At 39.8% G+C, this 25,178-nt stretch overlaps 1 protein-coding gene across 3 annotated transcripts in view; it reads right to left on the bottom strand.

Annotated features, from left to right (window-relative positions):
* Positions 1–1,496: 1,496 nt before the first annotated feature.
* Positions 1,497–25,178, bottom strand: part of GABRG3 (gamma-aminobutyric acid type A receptor subunit gamma3) — a 488,421-nt gene continuing 464,739 nt past the window's right edge. The window contains exons 7-10 of one of the 3 annotated variants that reach the window (XM_017508498.2): positions 14,977–15,129; positions 6,968–7,164; positions 6,610–6,669; positions 1,497–2,111 (exon numbers count right to left, since the gene is read on the bottom strand). In XM_017508498.2, the coding sequence (XP_017363987.1) occupies positions 1,830–2,111; positions 6,610–6,669; positions 6,968–7,164; positions 14,977–15,129 (692 nt within the window). In that variant the 3' untranslated portion in view covers positions 1,497–1,829. The remainder of the gene's footprint in view (positions 2,112–6,609; positions 6,670–6,967; positions 7,165–14,976; positions 15,130–25,178) is intronic. The other 2 variants (XM_017508499.2, XM_017508500.2) reach the window with 2 other exon arrangements.

Genomic DNA, 25,178 nt, shown 5'->3' with positions numbered 1-25,178 from the left:
AAACAAACTAAGCAGGTAAATCTAATTTCAATTTTTCTGGCCTATCCCACTTCCATCCTCTTCTGGGTCTGGTATACATGCAGGAAATTGTGTGAAACTGACACTTTTCTATACTCTCTCTGCAAAATATTTTACTTTTCTGAGTAATTATGGTATGCTCAATAGACAATTTTTAAAATCATGTTTTCTAGGTGAAATGAATTCAGTTTTCTGTGTGAGAAAGATGAGAAGCACAGAGATTCTGGTTCCAAATTTTAATAATGCCAAAGCATTATTGACTAACTGGTAGGACTTGTGTTTTGCCTACTGATGCAAAGAAGTCTGAAAAAGTCTATTGCAGTTCACACTGGCATCCAGTTGTAACAAAGAGTTAACAGCAAGAAGCAAGTTGGTTTTGTGTTATAAAAATATCAAAAGAGTATTGATTTGGGAGGATTTTTTTTCTTTGGGATTTTGCTATGTATCCATATTTCAAAGTACAAAATAATCTTGTTCATCAAAATATGTACTTGATGATCACCATTGCCTATTTTTTTGCATCTAAAGTTGGTTTGAGTTGAAAATTAATATTCACTATGGAATTTTTAAAATTTTGGTTGGGTGTGGTGGCTCACGCCTGTAATCCTAGCACTTTGGAAGGCTGAGGCGGGCAGATTACCTAAAGTCAGGGGTTCAAGACCAGCCAGGCCAACATGGCAAAACCCCACCTCTACTAAAAAAAAAAAATACAAAAATTAGCCAGCTGTGGTAGTGCGCACCGTACCGGGAGGCTGAGGCAGGAGAATCTCTTGGACCTGGGAGGCGGAGGTTGCAGTGAGCCGAGATGGTGCCACTGTCCTCCAGCCTGGCTAGGCAATAGAGTGAAACTCCATCTCAAAATAAATAAATAAATAAAATAAAAATTTATCTACATGTCTTTCACACTCTGGTGTTTGTTTCAAGATAACAGGTTGTGAGCACTGTATACCTTTCTTTGCAAAATGAAGACAATTACTGAACCCATAATAATGTGACGTAAGCGAGACACATACTCTGGGGCTGAGCCTTGCTCTAGTAAACACAGCTCTTAACGTGAAATGTTGTTGAACTAGTCTAAGAACCCGAAGTTCAAATATTGTTGCCCCTCACAAGTTAAAATAAAGTAATAACCTTCTGATGTTCAGAAATAATCATCTTTGACCCAACAACACGAACATTTGGAAAATCTTATTTTCTCCTCCAATGGAAACCGTGGACAATGCCAGAATACTCTTCCCAGGCCTAGAGCGACGTTATGGGGTAACCGGTGCCAACTAACGACGATGGTGCCAGAGCCAGAGAGGGCGCAGAGAGCGGATACTGGGACTGAAGCCCACCGCTGCTCACACTGGAGCTCAGAGAGCCCCGGCTGGGCCAGCAGGACTGGGTCTCGGCCAAGGGTGGTTCAGTACGCGTGGGCACTACACCCAGGGCGGTGAGGGAAATTTGCAGAAGGACCCGGGGCCTGAGAGAGCGTCTCAGACATTCACTTGCACATTTTACAGATTTCTTTGCGAGAGTAATCATCAGCTGCTTCCAATATCCAAAAAACCACTCAGAAACAACACCAAGCTACAATTCAGTAGGGACTAGCAAGAATATTACTTCAAAACTCAATTAGCACGAGGGCGTGTGTATGTGTGTGTGTGAAGATACACAGTAGAAACCTTTGCTGAGTACTTCCTGTGCTGCTGAAAGGTCATTTATAACAAGATACACTGAGCAGTGTCCTTCCTTGCCACTCCCAACGGAGAAGCAACGGAAGGTCAGGTGTGAACCAGAGGCTCTTCACTCTTTACTGTGAGCAACCCTTAGAGATACAGGTACCCCACCCAGTAGACCAGGTTAAAGAGCAGGAAGGACGTGGGGAAGAAGACCCGGGAGTACGAGTCCAGCTCCAAGATGTCTATGTGAATACGACCTTTTCTCCAGGATCCTGATTTACATTCTTCATAGCAGCAGAAGAAGCTCTGACAGTCTTTGCCATCCAGACACTCATAGACACAGGTATCTTCAAATTCCTGCCAGTAAACGGAATTGTTTAAAGTGATCATCGCAGGTGGTGGTGGCCTCATGTCCAGGAGGGAATAGTTCTGCAGGCAACAAGAATGACACAACAATTATCACGAAGTGCAATAAAAACACCCTGACGTCCACAAAACAATAGATTCATATTACATCTGTCTCCTAAACAGGATGAGCAGACGTGCCCACCCCCCACACTTCCCCATGCTGGAGAGACTTGGTCTTTTTTTTTTTTGGTTTTAAGAAGCAGAGAGTTTAATAGGCAAGAAGGAAGGTAGAAGAAAGAAGAAGCTCCCCTGTACGGAGACAGAGGAGGGGGCTCCAAAGCTCAGAGAGGAGACCCCAGTCTTTTCACTCCTTGCAATTCTAATGCAAGGAAAATTGCATTGCATTTTCAAATATTGTATTTTGCATATCATTAATGAAGAAGTTTAAGCATCCTTTGGAATGTGCATTAGTCATTCGAAGTCCCTATTCTGCCTACTTTTCTGTGGATTTGTAGTAAGTATGAACGTATTTATCTCTTAAATGTGAAACAGTACGCATATTGAAATGTGGAGAGATAAATGTGTTATGTTTTTCTAATTAGTGAGTAGTGTAAGGTCTGATGTGCAGGAGTGATGAGAAGACCCTCACGTCCCATGTGATTCTGGTGAAAGGGAGCTTTCCCAGTGTGAGGTGGCTGGACACTCCTTACCATCTCAAGAGGCATAACCCAAAATGTGCACACCTGCAGTGCCTTCTCTTCTACCTCCCGGCCCTCTTCCTGACATGGGAAAGTCCAAGTGGAGCAGATAAAGGAGAGAGAACAATGTACTATCACTCCTCAACGAGAGGAATCATTCTTCACCCTGCAATAGGCTGCCAATAGACTTGTGAGTTCTTCAGACAGAGGCTGAGCTCGTCCAAAACACTGTGAAGTGTGCACTACGTCGAATTCTGTTGAGGGGACACATTTCCAAAGTGGACTGAATAATGGAAAAGAACTGACAGCCTTGTTTGCCTGCCTGCTTTGTTTCACTTGTGCCAGCTGATCTGAGACAGGCATGTCAGTGGCAGCCGTGGGGGCTGACGCCGAGGAGGGGTGGAGAGGGCACGCTTCTCGGCGGGCTGCCTGGCGAGGGCTTCTCCTGGGTGTGGCGCTGCTGGGCAGAGGCCACCCAGAATTCCTTAGAAAGCATCGTGACAACCTCTTGGCCTTGCACCCAAAAATACGATGACAAGAGGACATGGCACGGCTTTCCCTCCTACTTTCGGGCCTCAGTTTGACTGGACATGCTCATAGTCGTGGAGTCATAAATCGGGGACAGGTGGACGGCTGGCCAGGTGTCAGACTCAGTACCTGCAGCCTGGTGCAAGGACTGGTGCGTTCTCTTAAATGGGGACCTACAGCAGGGTGGCCCAGACCACACGCTCACAGGGTGTTGCTGCTTCCGCACACGTGCGGCCACCGGCCTCTGCTACTAGTGGGGGCTCATGTGCGGCTGCCCACCCTCCTCCTCCTCTGCAATCCTGATGAGGAGGCAGAAATAAAAGTCTGCTGTCCCTATGGCCCTAATGGGCACATGTCTCTTCTAGGTTAATGTTCTTTGCCCCAAGTAGATGTAAACATCACCAGGGGTTTGCCAAAACATAGAAGTTCCCCGCCTCTACCCCACTCCATTTAAGGGGTCTGCCTCTTTTTGACAAGCTCCAGTAGGAAAGATGTGCCTTTATTAACAATTGCAATAAAGGTTTTCCTACACAAGTGCTTTGATAGCGATCAGCCAGCCATTCATCCACGCATTGCTTCAGCCCCATGCCTCTGTGTATTTTCTTGCTATGTGGATGAAAGTGGGGGCTACTGAAAACACAGAGGAGAAGCCCGCCTCTGCAAGGCAGAGCAGCTCCACGGGAAGATTCTGACTCAGACTGGGAGGCAGAAGGCTCTGCAGGTGTGGGGATGGCTCACCAGAGATCTAAAGGGCAACCCTTGGAGGCCACAGGCAAGGCAGCAGGGTGGTTTCTGGAGCAAGAGAAAGCTCCATTTCACTTCATTTAGGGAACTAAAAACCCACAGTCACGGAAACGCCTGTGGACAGTATTTACAATAATTAAAATAGCTTTATTATGTCTCCATAGTTCACTGATTTGAAGGGAAGCAAATTCCATTTTATAAGGTTGAAGCAAAATGCAGGATGTCAAGAACCCTAAACAGCTTACGAGCTTCTTTCCTTGCCTCCTTCTCATTTGTCATGAAAATTTCAGGCTATGCCCAAGATAGAGATGTCAGTGAATGATTCCCCAGAGTCCTCTGCAGCGCAGCCAGGTCCCTGACTCCCTCCTCTTGTCTGTATGTATAGCGCAGCCCCCTGAGTGTCCCAGAGCCCCGTGCTTCCTGGGCACGTGTGCAGTTCCTGAGCCTGGCATTCCACCAGTGAGGAAAGGGGCGCAGAGCAACTGGAACAGCGCGCCCCACGCCACGCATGTGACCGTGCACAGAGCCTGGGCCCTGGCCCTCATCACTCGGAGGCTGCTCATTTCTGCTGCTTCGTGGTGGTCACGGCGGCTCCTGCGCCAGCATCAGGCTGCAGACCGCTCAGAACCGAGTGGCAAAGCTGGCAGGTCTCACTCAGCAGAGGACACACTTCCTCTCCGGCTGCAGCGTCACTCCTGCGGCAGCTCTGTCCGGCTGTCTTCCCACCTGGCCTCGCACCCTTTCTGTCTGGGAATTATTTTTCTGTGTACTTTCTTCAAAGTCATTAAACTTGCCCACTTTTTCCTTTTTTTAAAAAAAGAATTTCTGCCCATTTTGGGATATTATCTTCTTCTCTGTGTGTGAAAGGATTTTTTCTTTCTTTTGACAGCATCATTTCTGTAAAGATGTCACTGTTTCCTTCCTCCAACACCCAGGTCCTGGCTATGTGTGGTGATGTACGCCCTCCCCCTCTGTTTCGGTCCCATGTCATTTGGAAGCCTTTGCTGGTGAAATCTGTGTGTTTGCTGTGGCTTCCTGCAGCTGTAACAGTGATTTGTCCACTAACCTTCTGGATGAACCGTCATGATCCACACTTGCAGAGAGTGGATGACCGTATGGTCTCCTGACCCTGCGCTGGAAGCATGCTGCATATGAGGTCCTGACTGACAAGCTGCAAACCACCTGCTTACGGGCGGTCTGGAAACATTCAGTGCAATTAGTAAATTGTAATTAGTATACATATGTTTAAAGGAATAGAAGTCAGGATCGTAAATAAAAGTTGCCATATGATAAAAGTTGTAGTTTGCATCAGCCATTTAAACATATATTTCTCCATTTTTCAATAAAGCTACATTGTTACCTCTGGCCAAAAGAAATTTAGATGTGTTAACAGTTAAATGTAACAAATGTGTTTTTAAATTGTCAAAGCTTGGTCAATATTTACAGGGCTTAATTCACCCACACTTCAGTTTTCTCATTTGTGGAGAGGTTTGCTGTGAGAATGAAGTGAGATGACACATGAAAGCACAGAGAACACAAGGTGAAGCAAAGTGCTCAGAGGAAAGTGAAGAGGGCCATGTCATCCTGAGGACAGGGGGACCTTCCAAAGCAGAACAAAGCAGCAGCAGTGACAAAAGGAAACACTGACAGATCCGACAGCACGAAACCAAACGACACTCAGAAAAACGCACAGAAAGGACAGTGGCAGTGTTGCCAATTCAAGTTGGAATGAAAGCTGCATGACAAACATTAATGTCCTTAACATATTCTATATATGACTATTTAAATTATGTATTTCATAAAATACAATTGACATATAACATATATGCAACTGTCAGATTGCTACTTTAAAATACTAATAAGTTAAAAAACATTCAAAAGCAATTCACAAAATGGAAATGCAAATCAAAAATAAATAAGTGAAAATATTATCAACAGTCGAAGAACTGCCTATGAGAAAACTTTGCAGAGATCATTTTCCTGCTGGGCTGTCACACTGAATGCAGGGAAAGCTCTGGGATGGGGGGTCTGGCATTGCTGATGGGGCTGGCGGAGTGCCGTTTGGCAAAGACCCAAGACCATGCAACCCCTCTGCTCAGACCCTCTGCTTCCAAGAATTTACAGCCAAGTAAACAGCCACAGGTGATACAGATTGGTGGTGACAAGAATGTAAATGCAAGTGAGAAAATGTAGATGTCCCGCTGAGATCGCCTCAATCATGAGCATAAGATGCATTCATAAAATGATCCTATAAAATAATATTTGAGGCACAAACTGAAGTGCATATTTTTGAGTTATAAAAGAGGCTACGAGACAATATAAAGATCATAATTCAGTTTTTCTAAAACGCATAAACATATATTATTTGACTGGCTAAAAAAGTCAGAGCTATATACGCCATACACGAATCCCCGTGGAGAAGGACTGTGATTACTTTTTCTCTCTAATTTCCAAACTGTCAAAGTTGGGTTTTTAACATAATACCAGACACGTGAACATCACTCACTGGCCTTCAACACACACACGCATCAACGGCAATGCATTTTTCAAATGCATTCTTAGTTTAGTGAAAGTTCTCAGTAACATTGCATCCGTAAGGCTATACATACAGAGGAGGCTTGGAGGCTTATTCGCTCGGGAATCCATCTGGAGGAATCTGGATGCTGTAACTACAAGAAAAGAAGAAAGATAATTAGGAAGCTGTCAGGAACATTTGCACCCAAGATCACTCTTAAGAGCAATCTTTAGGGTATGACTAAACTAAACCATGTCACTGGCAGGTGACACCAGAGATGCCTTTGAGTCACATTCAAATCTTCAGAACCCCTGTCTGGTTTTAAAAACTTGTTGAATTGGGTATTTATCTCATGCTTTATACGATCCTTAGGAATACAACTACATTGAAGCACACATTCAACTCTCAGCGCGCCCATTGTCTCCCGGAGAACCTTTGCTACTGCAGCTCACCAATGCTGTCTTCTTGGTGGTGGTGGGTTTCCTGCAGCTGGAATAGTAGTTGAGGGTGGCATACTCCATCAGCGCGGCGAAGACGAACAGGAAGCACACGGTCACAAAGAGGTCCATGGCGGTCACGTAGGACACGCGCGGCAAGGACTTCCTGGCGATGGTGCTCAGGGTGGTCATGGTCAGCACCGTGGTGATGCCTGCACAGAGGACAGGCAGCACGTCGTAAAGGACGCAGCACACAACAGGATCGCAGACGGTCACCCACAGCCGTCCACCCCGGCACAGCAGCCTCACGGAGCCCCTGGTGCTACATACCTCCTGTAAGGCTCCTTTGAATGTTAACATCTATACAATTTTGTAAGCAATGTTTCAATGCAATTTCTTATTGTAGTCTGCACTGTAACGTTAAAATGCCTGAATCAAGTGGATGCCTTTCAATGTATTCAGTGATCCTCTCATTGTTGGACATTTTGCCTTTTAAGTAACTTTTAATGCAGATGCTCTTTCTGCAGTCCTACATAGTCCCTGCTGTTCCACCTCTCACACGCCTGCCCAGCTAAATCCTTTGACTTTTTACTTCTCTTCCCTCCCCAGTTTGAAAATCCCCACTGTTCTTGAAGGCCTGGCTCCAGGGCCACTCTTGTCCTCAAGGCAGAGCTGACAACACGCACATCTGCGACCCCTGTGTACCTTGTATATGCCTCAGCTCTGTCTGTTGTCATTATCACAGGGAATCACAGAAGTCTTTACGTATCTGTCTCCCAGATAGACTGTGTGGTCTTTAAGCCAAAAACAGCACCTTACTTGTCTTTGTTTGCCTGTCCCCAAGCAGTGGCTGGCACATTTGAGGCATTTAAATGAATGCTTTGCATCGAATGAATCAATTATTTGGTAATACTCAGTGCTGGTTTGACTTTGACCATTTCATATGCATGGGTCAGCACTGGAGGTTTAATCAAAGATTGTGGAAAACGCCCAGAAAAGAGGCACACATGAGATAGACCGCTTAGAAGAGAAAATGTGAAAAAAGAAATGGAGAGTGTTGAACGTAAGAATAAAATGAACAAGAGGGATTATCATGTGAGACAGGCTAAGACTGACTATCTTGTCGGTGAATGCCCAAGAAATCAGGACCTGACAGAGCTCCCAGACAGGGCAGTTAGTGACCCCAGATTCATGGGCCCCAGAATCACAGGAACCTGAGTTTGAGCAGTCACCACCTCTGCAGCTCAGCGGGAAGACCGTCAAATATCTGCATCGCAGTACTAGTCGGAGAACTAGGTACACAGGACAGGGGAGGGCACGTGACTTCCCACCTTTGCTGCAGCATCCCAGCCTCTGTGTAGTCCCTCCCTGCACCTGCTCAAGGCAGTTCTGCAGGGCCAGCTAGAGAATGAGTCTCAAAGCATGAGGTGGACAGCTTGTTGAGGTGTAAAGAATATCACCTGAAAGTCCAAGCCCTCCCCCTTGCTCTGGGCTTTTTCAACATTTGGGCATGAGGAATCACCATTTTTCAATCAGTTTCCTTAACTCGTGCAGTGAAAGCAGAATGCCAGGCACTCTTTAATATAGGTGGCAAAATTTTGTGTAGAAATGCTACGTAAGCTGGAAAAGCCTATACTGATGTCAGATGTAGTTTTATGAAAAAAGCTCTTTTTAAAAAAATTATTTTATTGTGTTTTTTAAAGTTCCAGGGTACACGTGCAGGATGTGCATATTTGTTACATAGGCAAACGTGTGCCATGGTGGTTTGGTGCACCTATCAACCCATCACCTAGGTATTAAGTCCAGCGTGCATGAGTTCTTTTCCCTAATGGTCTCCCCAGGGAATACTATGCAGCCATGAAAAAGAATGAGATTGTGTCCTTTGCAGGGACATGGATGAAGCTGAAAGCCATTATTCTCTTTTAATAAACATCAGATTCAACTTTTAAAAATGTGACCACATCGTGTCTAAGAAGGTCCAAACCTTAGTTTCTATTTCAGTAGAGATACAAAGTGTTTGTGTCTGCAATTTCCACAGACTTTGTCCCTCAGCTGTCATGAGTGCCCTCTATTCCAGCTGTAGACAGGGGCCATGTGCTTTATCCTCCCCACCTCCACCCCCACCCTGAAACTATACAGTGCTGAAGAAAAAGAAAAGCGTAGGCATTTGTATTTAGTACAGGGAATAGGAGACCCCAGATTCATGGGCCCCAGAATCACAGGAATCTGTATTTAACACAGAACAGAACCTATTATCTGACTAGTACTGTGATGCAGATATTTGATGGTCTTCCTGCTGAGCTGCAGAGGTGGTGACTGCTCAAACTCAGATTCCTGTGCTTCTGGGGCCCATGAATCTGGGGTCACTAACTGCCCTGTCTAGGAGCTCTGGTAGGTCCTGATTTTTTTACCTAGTAAAGAAGGGTACTCTGAGAAGATGCCTGCTGGCATGACTTCCTCTCTGGAGAAAGCACAAGGGAGTTCAGGAAGGTGATCTCAGCTGAGTCTGGTACATACGGGACGCTTTGGAAGATGATCCTGGCCTCACAGAATCCTGGAACAACCTTCTTCTTGACCTTGGAGGGATGAGTGAATATAAATCCTGGCATCTTACTACAGTCAGAAGTAAATCCCTTAATTTAAACACAAACTAAAATAACGCTTTTTGATATTAGCTTTTTTTTTTTCCACTCAGTGCAATGCCTTGGCACATTTAAACTGCTGCTGCATCAATACTTTGTTCTTTCCGACTGCTGAGTGGTTTTCACGGTTTGGATGTTCCACAGTTTCTTTAGGCATTCGCTTGTTGAGGGATATTTTCGTTGTTTCCAGTTTTTGGTGATACATGAACATTCACGTCAGTGTACAAATATCGTCCTATTTCAAGTGACTTTCTTGGAGATGCATCGCAGCTGGATTATGCTTTATTTTTTTATCCTCTCTGCTAACTTCTGTTTTTTTTTTTTTCCCCTGGTAAGTTCCAGCAATTTACATTGAATGTAATTATTAATATTTAATACATAACTATCCCATTTTATATTGTGTTTCCTGTTTGTTCTGTTTTAATATCATGTTTTATTTCCCTGCCTTCCCATGGGTTATCTCAACATGTTTTAGAATTTGATTTTGCTTTATCTACAGTGTTTTTGAGGTGCATCACTCTTTGTAGCCTTTTTAGTGGTTCCTCCAGTATTATAAATACATTATGTATCATATTTAACATTTTACCAGTTTGAATGAAATGTAGAAACCTTATTGCCTTTTACTCTTCCTTGATTTTAATTATCTTAAATATTTCCTTTTATTAGTTTAATTATTACATCAAGCAGTATTATTATTTTTTGCTTCAACCATTATTAATAGTTTAGAAAATTCAAAGGGCAAAGGAAAGTCCATATTACTTGCCCATATTTTCACTTTTTGTATTTTTTTCCTTCTTTTCTGTTGTTAAATAATTTCTTATCTTTTTCTATTTCAATAAATTCCTTTAGCCATTATTTTGGGGATATCTGCTAGTGACAAATTCTTTGTTCTTCTTTGTCCAATAATGGATTTCTCCTTTATTCTTAAAAGATATTCTCATTGGGTATAGAATTCTGGGTTGACTATTCTTTCCATTCAGCACTTAAAAAATGCTGTGCCACTTCCCTTTTGCCTCCATGATTTGGATGAGAAGTAACATTGTCATTCAAGTTGTTTTTTCTTTATAGGCAAGGTGACATGTTTCTTTGCTACTCTTAATAATTTTTCTTTAGTTCTTAAGAGTTTCATTATGATGTGTCTTTACATAACGTCCTTTGGATTTAACATACTTGGGATTAATTCAGCTTCTTGGATCTCTAGATTTATGCTTTTTGGCAAATTTGAGTATTTTTAGCCATTGTTTCTTTGAATAATTTTTTTTTAAAACCCCATTCTATTTCTCTTCTTCTGGAACTTCAGTGACACAAATGTTGGATCATTTCCCTAATCAACATTTGTGTCAACATTCGGAGACATCCATAAACTCAGTTGATTATTATTTTTTCAAGATATTTTGTCTCTGTTGCTCACACTGGTTAATTTTTGTTGTTCTATCTCACAGGTCACTGATTCTTTCCTCTGTCTTCTCTTCTTTCATTAACCACATCCAGTGAGTTTTTCATTTTGGCATTGTATTTTTCAGTTCTAAAAATTCCATTGACAACTTCTTCATATCCTCTATTTCTTTGCAGAGCTTTTCTATTTTTTCATTTAGTTGAAGCATGTGTGCATTTGCTCACTGAAACATATTTATGACTGCTATTTTAAAATCCTAGTCAGATAATTCTAACAACTGTGTCATCTTGATATTGGAATTTTCATTTTTTGATATAATGAGTGATTTTTTATTGTATCCTGGACATTTCTGGTATTATTTTATCAGGCTAATATTACATAGAAAATCTTTAGCCACACTTACAACATATTTAGAACAAAATCATTAATATAAAGATTAATAAATGAAATTAAAATTTCTGCATATGAAAAGGTATAAAAAGGAGAAAGATACTATTCATTGGAAAAATTTGTTTATTTTATGCAACCAACAAATCTTCATTATGTTTCATATTATCTAAGAACATGAAATATCTATTCAAGTATATTTTCACATCAGAAATGTTTTAAAGTGTTCCTCATCTAAGATTCACTTTCTGGTGTGAGAAATCTTTATCTAATAATATAATCCTAATATTTTCATAGAAATTTAGCATTTCTAGCTTTACCATCTGAGTTATAATCCATTTTAAATAAATGTTTGTGTATGGCAGGAGGTGGCTATTGAAATTCACTTGGGGGATGTAATTCTTGATGCAGAGTTCTATAATATCTGATAGCTCAAAGACATTGATAGTGTCCTTCGGGTCTTCCAATTCTTCACTGGCTTTTTGGTTGTTGACTGGTTTAATCACTTAAGTGGACAGATGTGCTTGTTTGTGTACACATATGATAGAAGCATAGAAGCATATTTACATATCAAACTGTGATTGATTTTAAAAAGTTATCCTCTTCTCAGCTTTTATTTATTTTAATATGGAGCTCTAATACTAGTCACAGGCACATTTATGAAGGTCTTCTCTTTCTGTTGAATTCATCCTTTTATTATTATTATATGTTCCTATTTATTTCTACTATGCTTAGCTATGCTTTTTATATTTTCATACTTTTTGAACAGATTATGATAAGATTTCTAAACATATCTACTTAGAACTTTTTTAGTATCATTTCAGTTATTTTTGTACCACATAGGAATATAGTTCCATATGTCCCATAACCTCATTGCTATTTATGGCCTACTTTTTCTTTCTTTTCTTTTTTTTTTTTTTTTTNCTGAGATGAAGTCTCACTCTGTTGCCCAGTCTGGAGTGCAGTGGTGCGATCTCGGCAAACTGCAACCTCCACCTTCTGGGTTCAAGCAAATCTTCTGCCTCAGGCTCCTGAGTAGCTGGGATTACAGGCGCATGCCACCACGCCTGGCTAACTTTTTGTATTTTCAGTAGAGGCGGATTTAGCCAGGATGGTCTCGATCTCCTGGCTCATAATCCGCCCACCTCGGCCTCCCGAAGTGCTGGGATTACAGGCATGAGACACCGTGCCTGGCTACTATTTTTTCTTATGTCATAAGTCTCATCTTGGCATATTATTATTTTGACTTTAATTGAAAGAATAAAAATAGAATGCTATTTTTTTTTAACATTCACCACATACTTACCCGTTCTGATGTTTTTCATTACTTCTTGTAAATCAATTTTTCTACTTATTATTTCCATTAACCCAATTAGCTTGTTTTAGAATTTTTACTATGGTTTTACATTTTCTGTGACACAGATTTTGTTTATCTAAAAAATCTTCATTCTGATGAAATTTTTGAAGTATATTTTCTCTGGATATAGAATTTCAGGATTTTAAAGACAGCAATTAATTATCCTCTTGTTTCCATTATTGCACATGAAGAATGAGTCAGTTATATTTTTGCTCCTGCATGTATGATGGGACATTTTTATTTAGCTCCTTTCAAGTATTCTCTTTTTTTTTTTTTTTTTTTTTTTTTTTTTTTTTGGACTATAATGATTTCTTTTGTATTTCTCCTGTATCTCACTGAGCTGTTTGAATTTGTAGGCTGGTGTTTTTCAGTGAAAAACAATTTTTCAGTGAAATACAAAGAAAAGAAAAAAAATTACAAATATTGTAATTTCTTGACCACATTTTTTCAAAAATATTTGCCTCATTCTTTTTCTCTTCTTATTCTGATTTTAACTAGAACCTCAGTTAAAGTCAGTTATAGTTATGCTATACATATTCATATGGTACAACAGATCACTGGGGCTTCATTCTTTCTTTTTAATCTTTTTATTCCTTTGTTTTTCAGATTAGATAAATTTCATTTGATGGTCTTCAATTTTATATAAACTTTTATTTCAGCCATTCTCAATCTGCTCTTAAGTCTAGTTAGTAAAATTTTCAATCAAGATATTATACATTTCAGTATAGAATTTCCTTTTATATACTTTCTGTGATGAGATAACCTGTCTGTTCATTTATTAAAATCATATTGTCTTTTAAGTCCTCAGATATTGTTATAATAGCTGTTGTTAAAGTCCATTCCTGCTGAGTCAGCATTAGACCTCTCTTTGCTTTTATTCATCCATCTTTCTTTGTAATCACGGGTCACATTTTTCTACTTCTTAGAAATGTCTAATAAGTTCTTATGTAACACCTTATAATGTAAGGAGTCTGCACTATATTATCTTTTGAAGAAGCTCTTTGAATTCTTATGACGTCTTTGAATTCTTATGATTCTAAAGGACATCCAGAGTACCCCCTTTATTTTTAGGCACAGACTTTCTGGAGTCCCAACTACACATCCTACTGTTAATAAAGTTCCTCAGTTCTTTTGGCAATACATTTATTATGTGACTGCACTGTGAAATTCTAGCTTCTGTTTCTTGATCCCAGAACAACTATTCTCTAGAGTTTTCACAGTCCCAAGTTGTTACACATAGCTATGTATTATATCACTCTGAAGCTTATCTTCAGATGTCTTGTATACAGTGACATCTAACATTTGGAACTATGAAGCCATAAACCCAACAGTTAGTCACTAAATCTGTGTGGATTTGCCTGTAATTCTATCATGTATTTTCTATAAGCATGCAAAACTAGAATAGGTAAAGGATCTTAAGGCTAATAAATCTTTTGGTATCTGATCTACCCAGGTCCAGTGCTTTGTTCTTGAACAAAGAAAGAATAAAAAAACACAGAGAAATAAAACTATAAATACTAGAGATGTTGCAGAAATTCAAAATTGAGGAAGCTTCCTCTTTTCTAGAGGGATTTTCTGGGGTAAAACAATCTATATTTGGTCTTATATATTATCTGTCTTCAAAAAACCAAAACATTGGAAGTTAAGCAAAATTTCTGTCAGAAAGAAAAACTGACATAAAATATGTTGCATAGTTCAAAACTACTGAAACTTTGTGTCTTATTAAGACTTTGGAAACCAGAGAAAAATTCATGAAAAGACTGAGTTTTAGTGTGTGGCTCATAGCTGAAAAGAATGATCATTTTCTTGTTTGCTTGTAAAGTTGCTATACACAAGCAGAGCTTCAATTATTGATAAACTGCTTTACTAATATTATGTCTTCAGTCCTCAGAGGTATGTGGTAAATTCTGTTTTCAGAAATTAATGTCAGGGGACTTTTGACTTGACCGGTTCTGGGATGTGCCTGCGTTTTTGTGATCATGTCAGCCTGTGATACAGGATGCTATCACAATTCATTTACTCTGAATCTCCTACCCCATCTTAATTTAAGCAGCATACAGAATCTCACTGTGAGAAAGGACAACCTAACTTGGCATCTTAAGAGAAAATTCTAAGCACGGTTTAAGTAACCCTGAAATTAGATCATTCACATTTAAATAGTGTTTTACGTTGAGGGTATTTTTTATGAATGCTTCTATATAAAAATTATACAAATTTATGGAAGAGGCTTTTGGAAACTCACCTAATGCTGTTCTTGCTGGTGTAGCATCCTTTTTGATCCAAAATGACACCCAGGATAAAACCACAGTCAGTATACAAGGAATATATGTCTGAATAGTGAAGTATCCCATTCTTCTACTCAATTCAAAATAGATAGTCATGACAACATAATCACCTGTAATAAAATATTGTTGAAATTAAGAAAACTTTGATGAGTCAAAAATAGTTCAGGAAAATAATTTACAATTTATTTTGCTAAATGAATGACTTGGATAAAAATGTACGACTACAACAATATCAAATCAGGAAAAGGATCAAAATGCTGGTGTTCTTAAACTTAATTCTCATAGTGTCCATGGGTGTACAAGGCGTTTCATTGGCCACAAAAATGAACATGTTCATGGACAGAGTGAAAACATATCCAGATCTCTTCCATGACAGGCCATGACTTGATGAGCCATTATTGCTTGAGTCCTTCCGTAGGCTGTATGGTTAAATTCAAGAGTAATGGGTACACGCAACCCTCAAAGAGACCCAGGGTCATTTTAAGGGATGCTTTTCTGGTAACAACAAAGCTATCATGTTTTAAATAAACTTGTATAACCATTTTATATTTTTGTTTATTATCTCATTAAGTTTTGCTTATCAACTCTGCACTTTGTTTTACCTAATGTATGCATATTTATCTTATCCTTTTGTAACTCCAGGACTTCAGCTTTGCCAACCCAGAAACGAACAGAAGTAATCATTTACTGACATTCCATTCTCGTCTACCAAAGCAGAGCCATACCGTCAAGAAGCTGGGAGCACTGCAGCGGTTACTAGAGATTCTCTAAGATCTCCTAGGGACTTCAAGGAGGGTGCATGCTTAATACAGTGTACATTTCGTTCCCAAAGCATCTCCATTCATTTCTTGTCTAAGCCATCTCCTGTTGAGATTATCTCCTCATCCTCATCCCCCCCATTTCAATCCTCCACCCCTTTAGCCTGCTGGATTCAGCCGTCCAGTGCCTGAAATCCACCATCCCAGAGCTGAACTACCACCTTCCCCATGCCAATATCTGCTCTTCTTTCAGGTCCATTTCTCGCCTGTTCAAGGAGAGAACCCAAAAGCCAACTCTGACTTCTTTTTCTTTTCTTCTCAGTGGTTCTATCTGATCCATTGCTCTCACATCCTTTCCCCATCTCATCCAAGCCACCATCTTCTGCTGTAGATCCATGCTTGTCTCCTCGTGACCAGTTCTTTTGGCTCTAACTAATTCTACCTACTGCCATTAAAAGGATCTCTCTAAAACACAGGTATCATTTTAGGCTTCTCCTTATAATTCTTTACCAACATCTGCTGCCCTTGTGCAACGGTGACACTTTTATTTGGTCCACATCATTCTGCATTAAACACCCCTTGCCCTGTGCTACGCTCCTGGCAACTGGTCCTCCCAGGCCCTCAGGCTTGCCAGAATCCTTCCCCACACTCCTCTGAATCCCTGCCCATCTGCATAGCATGCTCTTCTCTTTCCTTTCCCAGCATCGAGAGAGTTCCTATTCACTCACTTCACTTGATAATCACTTAGTTCCCCACGAAGTCTTCCCAGACACCTCCCATAAACTGTGATGGATTCGTTCCTATAATTACTGATGCAGTATCTATCTTAAAACCAATAAACTGGTTAGGTTATAGAACATGCGTCTCTTGTTTACCAATGTTGGCTAACCATAATAAATTAATTAATATTTGCTGAATGAAAAGACTATCACTGAAGTCCCCCCGGGACTTCAAAAAAAACTCTTTTTGAGATAGAGTTTTGCTATTGTCACCAAGGCTGGGGTGCAATGGTGTGATCTCGGCTCAATGAAACCTCTGCCTCCCAGGTTCAAGTGATTCTCCTGCCTCAGCCTCCCAAGTAGTTGGGATTATAGGCATGCGCCACCATGACTACCTAATTTTTTTAATCTTTTTATTTTTAGTAGAGACGGGGTTTTACCGTGTTGGTCAGGCCGGTCTTGAACTCCTGACCTCAGGTTATCCACCCACTTTGGCTTCCCAAAGTGCTGGGATTACGGGTGTGAGCACTGCGCCCAGCCTGAAGTCCCATTTTTACTTAGAAGATTGACAGGGAGATGGCATTAGGCTCAGATGAAAACTATCCTTCTCAATAAATAAGAATTTTTTGCAGGATGAAATATTCTGTTGTAGCAATATCTAGAACTGTTGATAGAAACATCAACTTTGATACCATTTACCAAGACACATTTAAAATTTTAAACAAATTAGTGTTCAGCACAAAGGAATTAGGATGATTAGCCTGAGGCAATAAAAGAGCACAAATATATACCTTAAAGTAATGTGAGTGCTAAAAGGAAGCATGTTTGTGCCATTCTTAAGAATACGTTCCTTAACCCAAGACCATCAAGTTTCCTTATACAAGTTTTGCTTTTCCCCCAGTTTTTCTTCTATGCAATTGCTTCTTCTCCAATTCAAATTTTCTGAATTCCATTGATCGGCAGTCACGTCACCGTTTATTGCCAGCACCGGTCGTCTGCAGGGCCACCCCTGTTTCATTTGTGTGTTGATGTCTGTATGAATCTGTGTGTTTTGATTCCTACACATAAGCACACTGTCTCAATCAGCATAACTGTGGCAGACATACCTAAAGTGATATATTTGAAGAAATAATGGCTGAGAATTTTGTAAAATAAAGACAGACACCAAAGAACAAAACCAAGAAAACAAACAAATAACAAAAACCCCCACCTACATATGTCATATTAAAAGTTGAAAACCAAATATAAAGGGAACATTTTGTAGCAGCCAAGGGGAAAAAAAAGATACGTTTCTGTTCTGTGCTTCCCCGACCCAGAGGAGCAAAAGGCTAAGATTCACAGCAGACTTCTCCTCAGAAGTCATGCAAGAAAGAAGGCAGTGGAATGAAATCTTTAAGTGTGAAAGAAAAAGTCAACTCACAGTGAAACAGACATAGACACTTTCTCAGAAAAATGAAAACTGAGGGAATTCATTGGCGGCAGATGTAATCAAGAAATGGAAAGGAAGTTTTTCGGAGTGAGGGAATATAATACATTCAGAAATTTGCATCTATGTAAAGAAATGAAGAATGTTGGAGATGTAATAAATGGATGTATTTATGCTTTGGTAATGTTGGCTTTAAAAGTTAACTGTTTAAAGCAAAAATATACAATATATTTTCTGTTTATGGCATAAGAAAAAATAAAATGTATAATAACAATTATATAAGCGATGGAAGAAAGAAATAGGGAATATACTGTTAAAAGCTTTTTATACTACATACGTATCAGCATACTACTATTTGCAGATCAACCCACATTATTAACATATACTGTAAATCCTAGGATAACCACTAGAAAGTTTTAAAAGATTGCTATACACAGTAAGTCTAAGCAGAAAATAAAATGGGAACATTCTTAATTAAACGTAGTGAATGCTGCAAGATGAAGAAGGAAACAACAGCTGGAAGACATTTTTTTAGGTGAGAATGAGATGACATATTTTAATCTGACCTTATCAGTATCACTTTATATGTTAATGATCTAAACATCCCAGATGAAACACACAGGTTGTCAGCGTCTACAAAAAGCAAGACTAAACCATATGCTGCATAAAAGCCACTTTAAATATAAAGGCATATTTAGGTGAAAAGTTAAAAAATATAGAAAGGAATACCATGCAACATTAAGCAAAAGAAAGCTGGGGTAGTTATATGATTTCTGAACAGAGCAGGCTTCAGAACAAAGGATATTTTTAGGAATAAAGAGGGTGCTACATATTGATAAAATGATGGATTCTCTAAGAGAACATAATTTTTAATGTGTGTGTACTTGTCAACAGAGATTCAAAATATATGAGGAAAAACTGATAGATCTGAAAAGAGAAACAGATACAAATAAATAAATATAATTGGAAAATTTAATAATCTTCTCTAAGTGATTGAAAGGACATATAAACAGAAAATATGTAAGGATATGAATGACCCAAACAATCATATCCACAAGTTTGTGTTGACATTATTTATAATTATATAATACACTAGCCAACAAAACAGTAGAATATGTTTTCTTCTGAAATGCATATAATACGTTCAGCAAAACAGAACATATTTTGGGCCACAAACCAAAGATTTACATATTTACTTATTTATTTTATTTCTTATTTTTATTTTTTGAGATGGAGTCTCACTCTGTCACTGAAGCTGGAGTGCAGTGGCACAATCTCAGCTCACTGCAACCTCCACCTCCCGGGTTCAAGCGATTCTCCTACCTCAGCCTCCTGAGTAGCTGGGACTATAGGCTCACACTACCATGCCTGGCTAATCTTTGTATTTTTAGTAGAGATGGGTTTTCACCATGTTGGCCAGGCTGCTTTTGAACTCCTGACCTCAGGTGATCCACCTGCCTCAGCCCCCTAAAGTGCTGGGATTACTGGTATGAACCACTGTGCCCTGCCAAAGCTTAACATATTTAAAAGACTGTAAATCCTACAAAGTACTTGGACTATATATAGTACAAATAAACTGAAAATAAATAACAGAAAGATAACTAGAGATTTCCCAAATATTTTAAAATTAAACAACACATTTGTAGGTTTTTATAGGTCAGGAAGAAAATCTCGGGAAATTAAAAATATTTTGAACTGGAAAATAAAATATAATTGATGAAAATTGTGTAATACAAGTTAAAAACTGCTTAGATGGACATTTGTAGCATTAAATGCTTATATTGCAAAGAACAAAAGACCCTTGAATCAGTAATCTAAGCTACCACCTTAAAAAACTAGAAAAAATAGCAATTTTAGCAAAAAAAATCAGAGGAATGAAAAAATTAAGATCACAAAGAAATTAGTGAAATTTAAAAGAAAAAAATAAACCCAAAAGTTGCTTTTTCAAAAAGTTCATAAAATTAATTTGTTAGTTTTCCTACTGCTACATTAACAAATGATTACAGATGTGGTGTTTTAAGGAATCACCCATTATTAGGTCCCAGCTCCGTGGGTCAGTCATCCAGGTATGGAATTACTATATTTTCTCCTTAGGGTCTCAAAAGAGTGAAATCCATATACCAGCAAGGCTGCATTCTTTTCTGAGGGCTCTAGTGAAAATCTCCTTCTAAGAGCATTCAAGTTTTGACAGAATTCAGTTTCCCGTGGCTGTAAGATTGGGTCCCTTTTCTCCCCGCTGTCTGTTAGCCAGTGCGTTCACTCAGCTCCCCCTTCCCTTCCCAGACGGCAGCATCCTTGTCTAAGCCAGCAAGAGCACGTCCAAGTCTTCCGGTGCCTCAAATCTCTGAGTTTCCCTTCTAGAACCAGCCAGAGAAAGCTCCATTTGTAAAGGGCTTGTATAATCAAGTAAAGCCCACTCAGATAATTTCCGTGTCTTAAATTTGACTGTATCATATAAATAATCTAGTCATGGGAGTAAAATCTGTGAAGTTCACAGTGTTGAGGATCATGTAGCAGGTGGGAAATCCTGGAGGCGACTTTAGAAATCTCCCCACTGCAACTGATAAACCTCTAGACAGTCCGAGCAAGAGAAAAAGACACAAATTACCGATATCAGGAATGAAAGAGGGGGCAACGTTACGGGATGGTAAGGAACGATGCCGAACGCCTAACGCTATGCCAGCAATGCTATGACTCAGGTGACATGAACACATGCCCTGAAAAACACAAACTACCAAGACTCACTCAAGAAGAAATAAATAACCTGAATAACCATATATCTATTAAGTTAAACTTTAATCTTTCTAAAAGTATCATTCAAATCATGCTTCACGAGCAAATTATACCAAGGATCCAAGAAAGAAAAAGCAGAAATTCTATACAATTATCTTTCCCCAGAAAATAGAACAAAAGAAAACTCTACCCAACTTATTCTATTAGGCCTTAATAGCAAAAGCAGACACAGGTATTTTCTGAAAACTACAGGCTAATATACTTAATTAATGTAGACACAAAAATCATCAGCTGAATAATAGCAAACTGAATATAGCTAAACACAAACACACACACCACATGAGAGGAATACAAGGCTGGTGACATTCAAAGATCAATCAATATAACTCAACATATTAACAGACTAAATAGGAAACATTAAGATTATTTGGAAAATGTAAAAAAAAATGATAAATTAAAACATCCATTTAGAATTAAACGCTTCTAGCAAACTAGGAATAGAAAGGAACATCATTAACCGGTAAACGACACCTACAGAAACACTACAGCTAACATTATCTCCTTAATTGATTACGGGCTAGACCTAGTGACTCACTACTAGCAAGTAGAAAATTGAAAAGAAAATATTGTAACTTTACAGCGGAGAAATCGAGCCAACAGCACAGTGATCAAGGTTAACATCAGCAATAAGAAGTTACACTGGTATCATGTAATCCCTATGGGATGCAATGAGAAGTGTCTAACATGAGAAAACAGACAAGACCAAGTCGAGGACATTCTACAAAATATTTTACCAGTAGTGATCAAAAGTGTCAAGGTCATAAAAAACAAATTATCATAGACTTGAAGAGACTAAAGAAATATGAAAACTAAATGCAACGTGGTGTCAAGAGCTGGATCCTAGAACAGAAAAAAGACATTACTGGAAAAGTTGGTAAAGTCTGAATAGAGACTGTATTTCAGCTAAGAGTATTGTGCCCATGCTACTTTTTTAGTCTTGATAAGCTTGCTATAGCAAAGTAAAATATTAACATTAAGGGAAAGTGAGCAAAATGTAAATAAGCTCTCGGTAAATCAAAAATTATTTCAAAGGAGACATTTTAAAAAACCTGTTAACTTGTAAGCTTATGCTCAGCAAAAATATCTTCCAGGAATGAGGGCAAAATGAAGACTTTCCTAGACATGAAAGCTGAGTTGGTCACTAGCAAACTCACACTACAACAAATGTTAGAGGAAACCTTTCAGGCGAAAGAAAAAAAAGATACCAAATGGAAATCTGGATCCACACAAATGAAATGTCAGTCCTGGGAATGGTAACTACATAGGGAAATGAAGTTTATTTTCTTTCTATTTAAATTTCTTTAACAAAAATATAAACTATGTAGTAAGATATTTTACATATGCAAAAGTCAATGTATAATCACAATAGCACAGATTCTGGGAAAGAAGACACTTAAGTGTACTCTTGTAAAATTCTTATACATAAAGTGGCAAAGTATTTCAGAGTAGCCTGTGATAAGTTCAAGATGTAGACAATAAGCTCTGAAATAAACTGCTGAAAGTTTATTTTAGAGTCAAAAAATTCTGTCCCAAAGGCTAACTATGAAGATAAAATGGCATCATAAAATATGTTCAATCAGTACGAAAAAGGGTAGAAGAAGAGGAAAAATGTGAACAAAAAATAGGGGAGAAATAGAGGAGAAAAAGAACAAAAAAGCAAGATCACAGGTTAAAACCAGAAGTGTCAACAATCGCATCAAATGTAAATCATGCAAATACTCCAAACAAGGCACAGTTTTTCAATTTAGATATATCAGCAAGACCCAACTACAGGCCACCTATAGGAAAAAGGTTTAATAATAAAGGCAATAATGGATTAAAAGTAAAAGGATTAAATAAAAGTTTTACCATAATCAAAGGAAGCCCCAGAGCCTATATTAATCTCAAAGAAGATTTTAGAGCAAAGAATATCATGAGAGATAAAGTTTATTTCTCAATGAAAAAAGGTCAGTGCCGCAAACTAAATAATCACCCTAAACATTCATACAGCTAATAATAAAGCTTCTGGATTCAGGAAATAAAATGGGCAGAACTGCAAGGAGAAATAGACGACTCTACAATTATGCTTAGTGATTTCAGTACTTCCCTCTCAATAAATGCTGGAACACGCAGACAGAAAATAAGTGAGAATACAAAAGATCTAAACAATACTCATAATCAGCTTTGCCTAATTTGCATTTATAAAACACTTTACCCAGTGTAAGGAGAGTACGTACACTTGGCATGTGCACATAAAATAGACTGTATGCTGAGCCTTGAGACAAGCCAAATTAGTATACACTCAATAACTTTGGACAAATCTCCAGAGGGTTATACTGAGTGAAAAAAAAAAAAGCCAAACCCAGAAGTTCCATTTTTGTATGATTCCATTGGCAAAGGATTCCTGAAATGAAGAGCAGATTAGGGGTTGCAGAGAGTTAAAGAGTGTGTGAGGGTGGGAGCCAGGTGGGTGAGGGGTAAAAGGTCTCAGTGAGAGGCCCACATGGTGACAGAAATGTTTTGCATCCTGCCTGGATTCATGCCTGCATCATGGTTGGGGCCCACTTTTCCGCCAAAGCACGGCTATAACATTATGAAATATATATTTGGCTTCATCCCCGTTTTCTGGCGTGCGAGTCCAAAACTCTCTGGCATCTCCCAAGTGATGTGTGTTTTGTGTGGTAATAATTGACTGATGGCTGGCGGCCTCTAGGGACCCTCGGGATGGGGCTGGTCACTTGGCAGACTGAGGCAGGATTAGAAGGCTGGGACTTTCAGCCTCATTCCCCAACCTCTAGGGAGAGGAGAAAGCTGAAGGTTAATTTGGTCACCGATGGCCCGTGGTTTAACCAACCACACCTATGTAATCAAGTCTCAAGAGGCCCCGAAGGACAGGTTCTGAGCACCTCCAGATGGCTGGACGTGTGGAGGCCCACGGGAAGGTGGATGAGAACTCACCCGTGTGCGGGTGCAGGTAGCACACCCCAACTTCATGGGGAGAGAAGCCTCTGCCCCTAGACCTGTCCAGACCTCCCCCACATACCTCCTCATCAGCTTATTTGCATCCTGTGAAGCATCCTTCGTGGTAAACTGAAACAAGTATTTCCCTGTTCTGGGAGCCCAAAGAGCGGGTTGTGAGAACCCCAACCTGAGGCCCACTGGTCAGAAGCTCTGGAGGCCTGGACTTGGGACTGTTGTCCTAAGTGCGGGTGGTGTTAAGGACGGAGCCCTCAACCTTCAGGGTTCGATGCTGGCTCCAGGGGGACACTGCTAGAATTGAATCGAAGGGCACCCAGCCGGTGCCCCCTGCAGAACTGACTGCATGCTTGAGGTGTGGGGAAAAAAGCCACACATTTGGTCACAGAAATCCGTATTGATTGTTGTTGGTAAGTGAGAGAAGAAGATAAAGTACTTTGTGTTTGTGTTTTCCACACACAGTGGCCACTGGGGCAACGGAAGAAAGGCTGCATGGGATCTCTGTGTTTTTTCTTCCAACCATATTTCAATATAAAATCATTTAAAAATAAAGTCATTACACACCCTACGGATCAAACAATAAATCAAAATATAAGCCACAAAGTGTTATTCATTGAATAACAATGATATTGAATATAAACACAGAATGAAAATAAACTTTGTTAAAATGATACACGGTTGTAATTTAGACATCATGTTAAATCTGATGAGCTTCTTTGACCTAAACCACCAAATGTTTATCGTCTACCTGTTACTCTCCTACCCTGAGCTTGACCTTCCTTTTAGAGCATTCTGATGCTAGTGATTGTGGCTTCGGTCCTGGGGGGACTCACCTTGTTACTCGGTTCCTGTGGGTTGAGATCCTGAAAGCCAGTGCCTGAGGAAGCTTCAACATGGGCATGCAAGGCCCACGGGGAAGGAAGCAAGTGCTGTCTCCTAAAAGCTCTCATCGTCTGAAATCCATCACACACTCTTCTCCCGCGTATAAGTGACTCCAGTGTAATAAACCAGAGGTGTTTCTGAAATGAAGACTTTGTTTCTCGTCCCCAAGTGCTGAAATTAGACAGAACTTGGACTCAGCTATAAATGCCTGAAGGATGCACAAGACGAGGAGAGCCAGGCTGAGATGCTTCATCAGCAGTGTTTCCTTTGTATAAATCTGTTCAGATATTGTGTCCTAAGGTTTGTGATTTTTCACGGGTGGTGGAATCCGTTCATCTCCAGAGTGAGAGATGAGCTATCATTAGGAGGCCTGACGTGAATACAGTAGGCGGCAGAAGAATGAGCCTGGCTTGTGATGGAACCTGTCATATCCGTGAGACGGATTAAGTGACTGACTCTGAGCCTCTAAAAGGCAGCCTCCAGGACTAGCCCGATGCCCGTCTTGTCCCACGACTGTCTGCAGGGAACTGTCTGCAAGTCCAGGAAGGCTCGTAGGGCTTGCTTCAGAAGAGTGTTCTGGTTCCGTCACTGCGGTGATGTCTGTCCGTGTTCTGGTTCCGTCACTG

The sequence above is a fragment of the Cebus imitator genome, unplaced genomic scaffold (genome assembly GCF_001604975.1).
Source record: "Cebus imitator isolate Cc_AM_T3 unplaced genomic scaffold, Cebus_imitator-1.0 Scaffold392, whole genome shotgun sequence".
Taxonomy (NCBI): domain Eukaryota; kingdom Metazoa; phylum Chordata; class Mammalia; order Primates; family Cebidae; genus Cebus; species Cebus imitator.
Note: the sequence above shows the minus strand (reverse complement) of the source record. Positions and strands in the feature narration are given on the sequence as shown.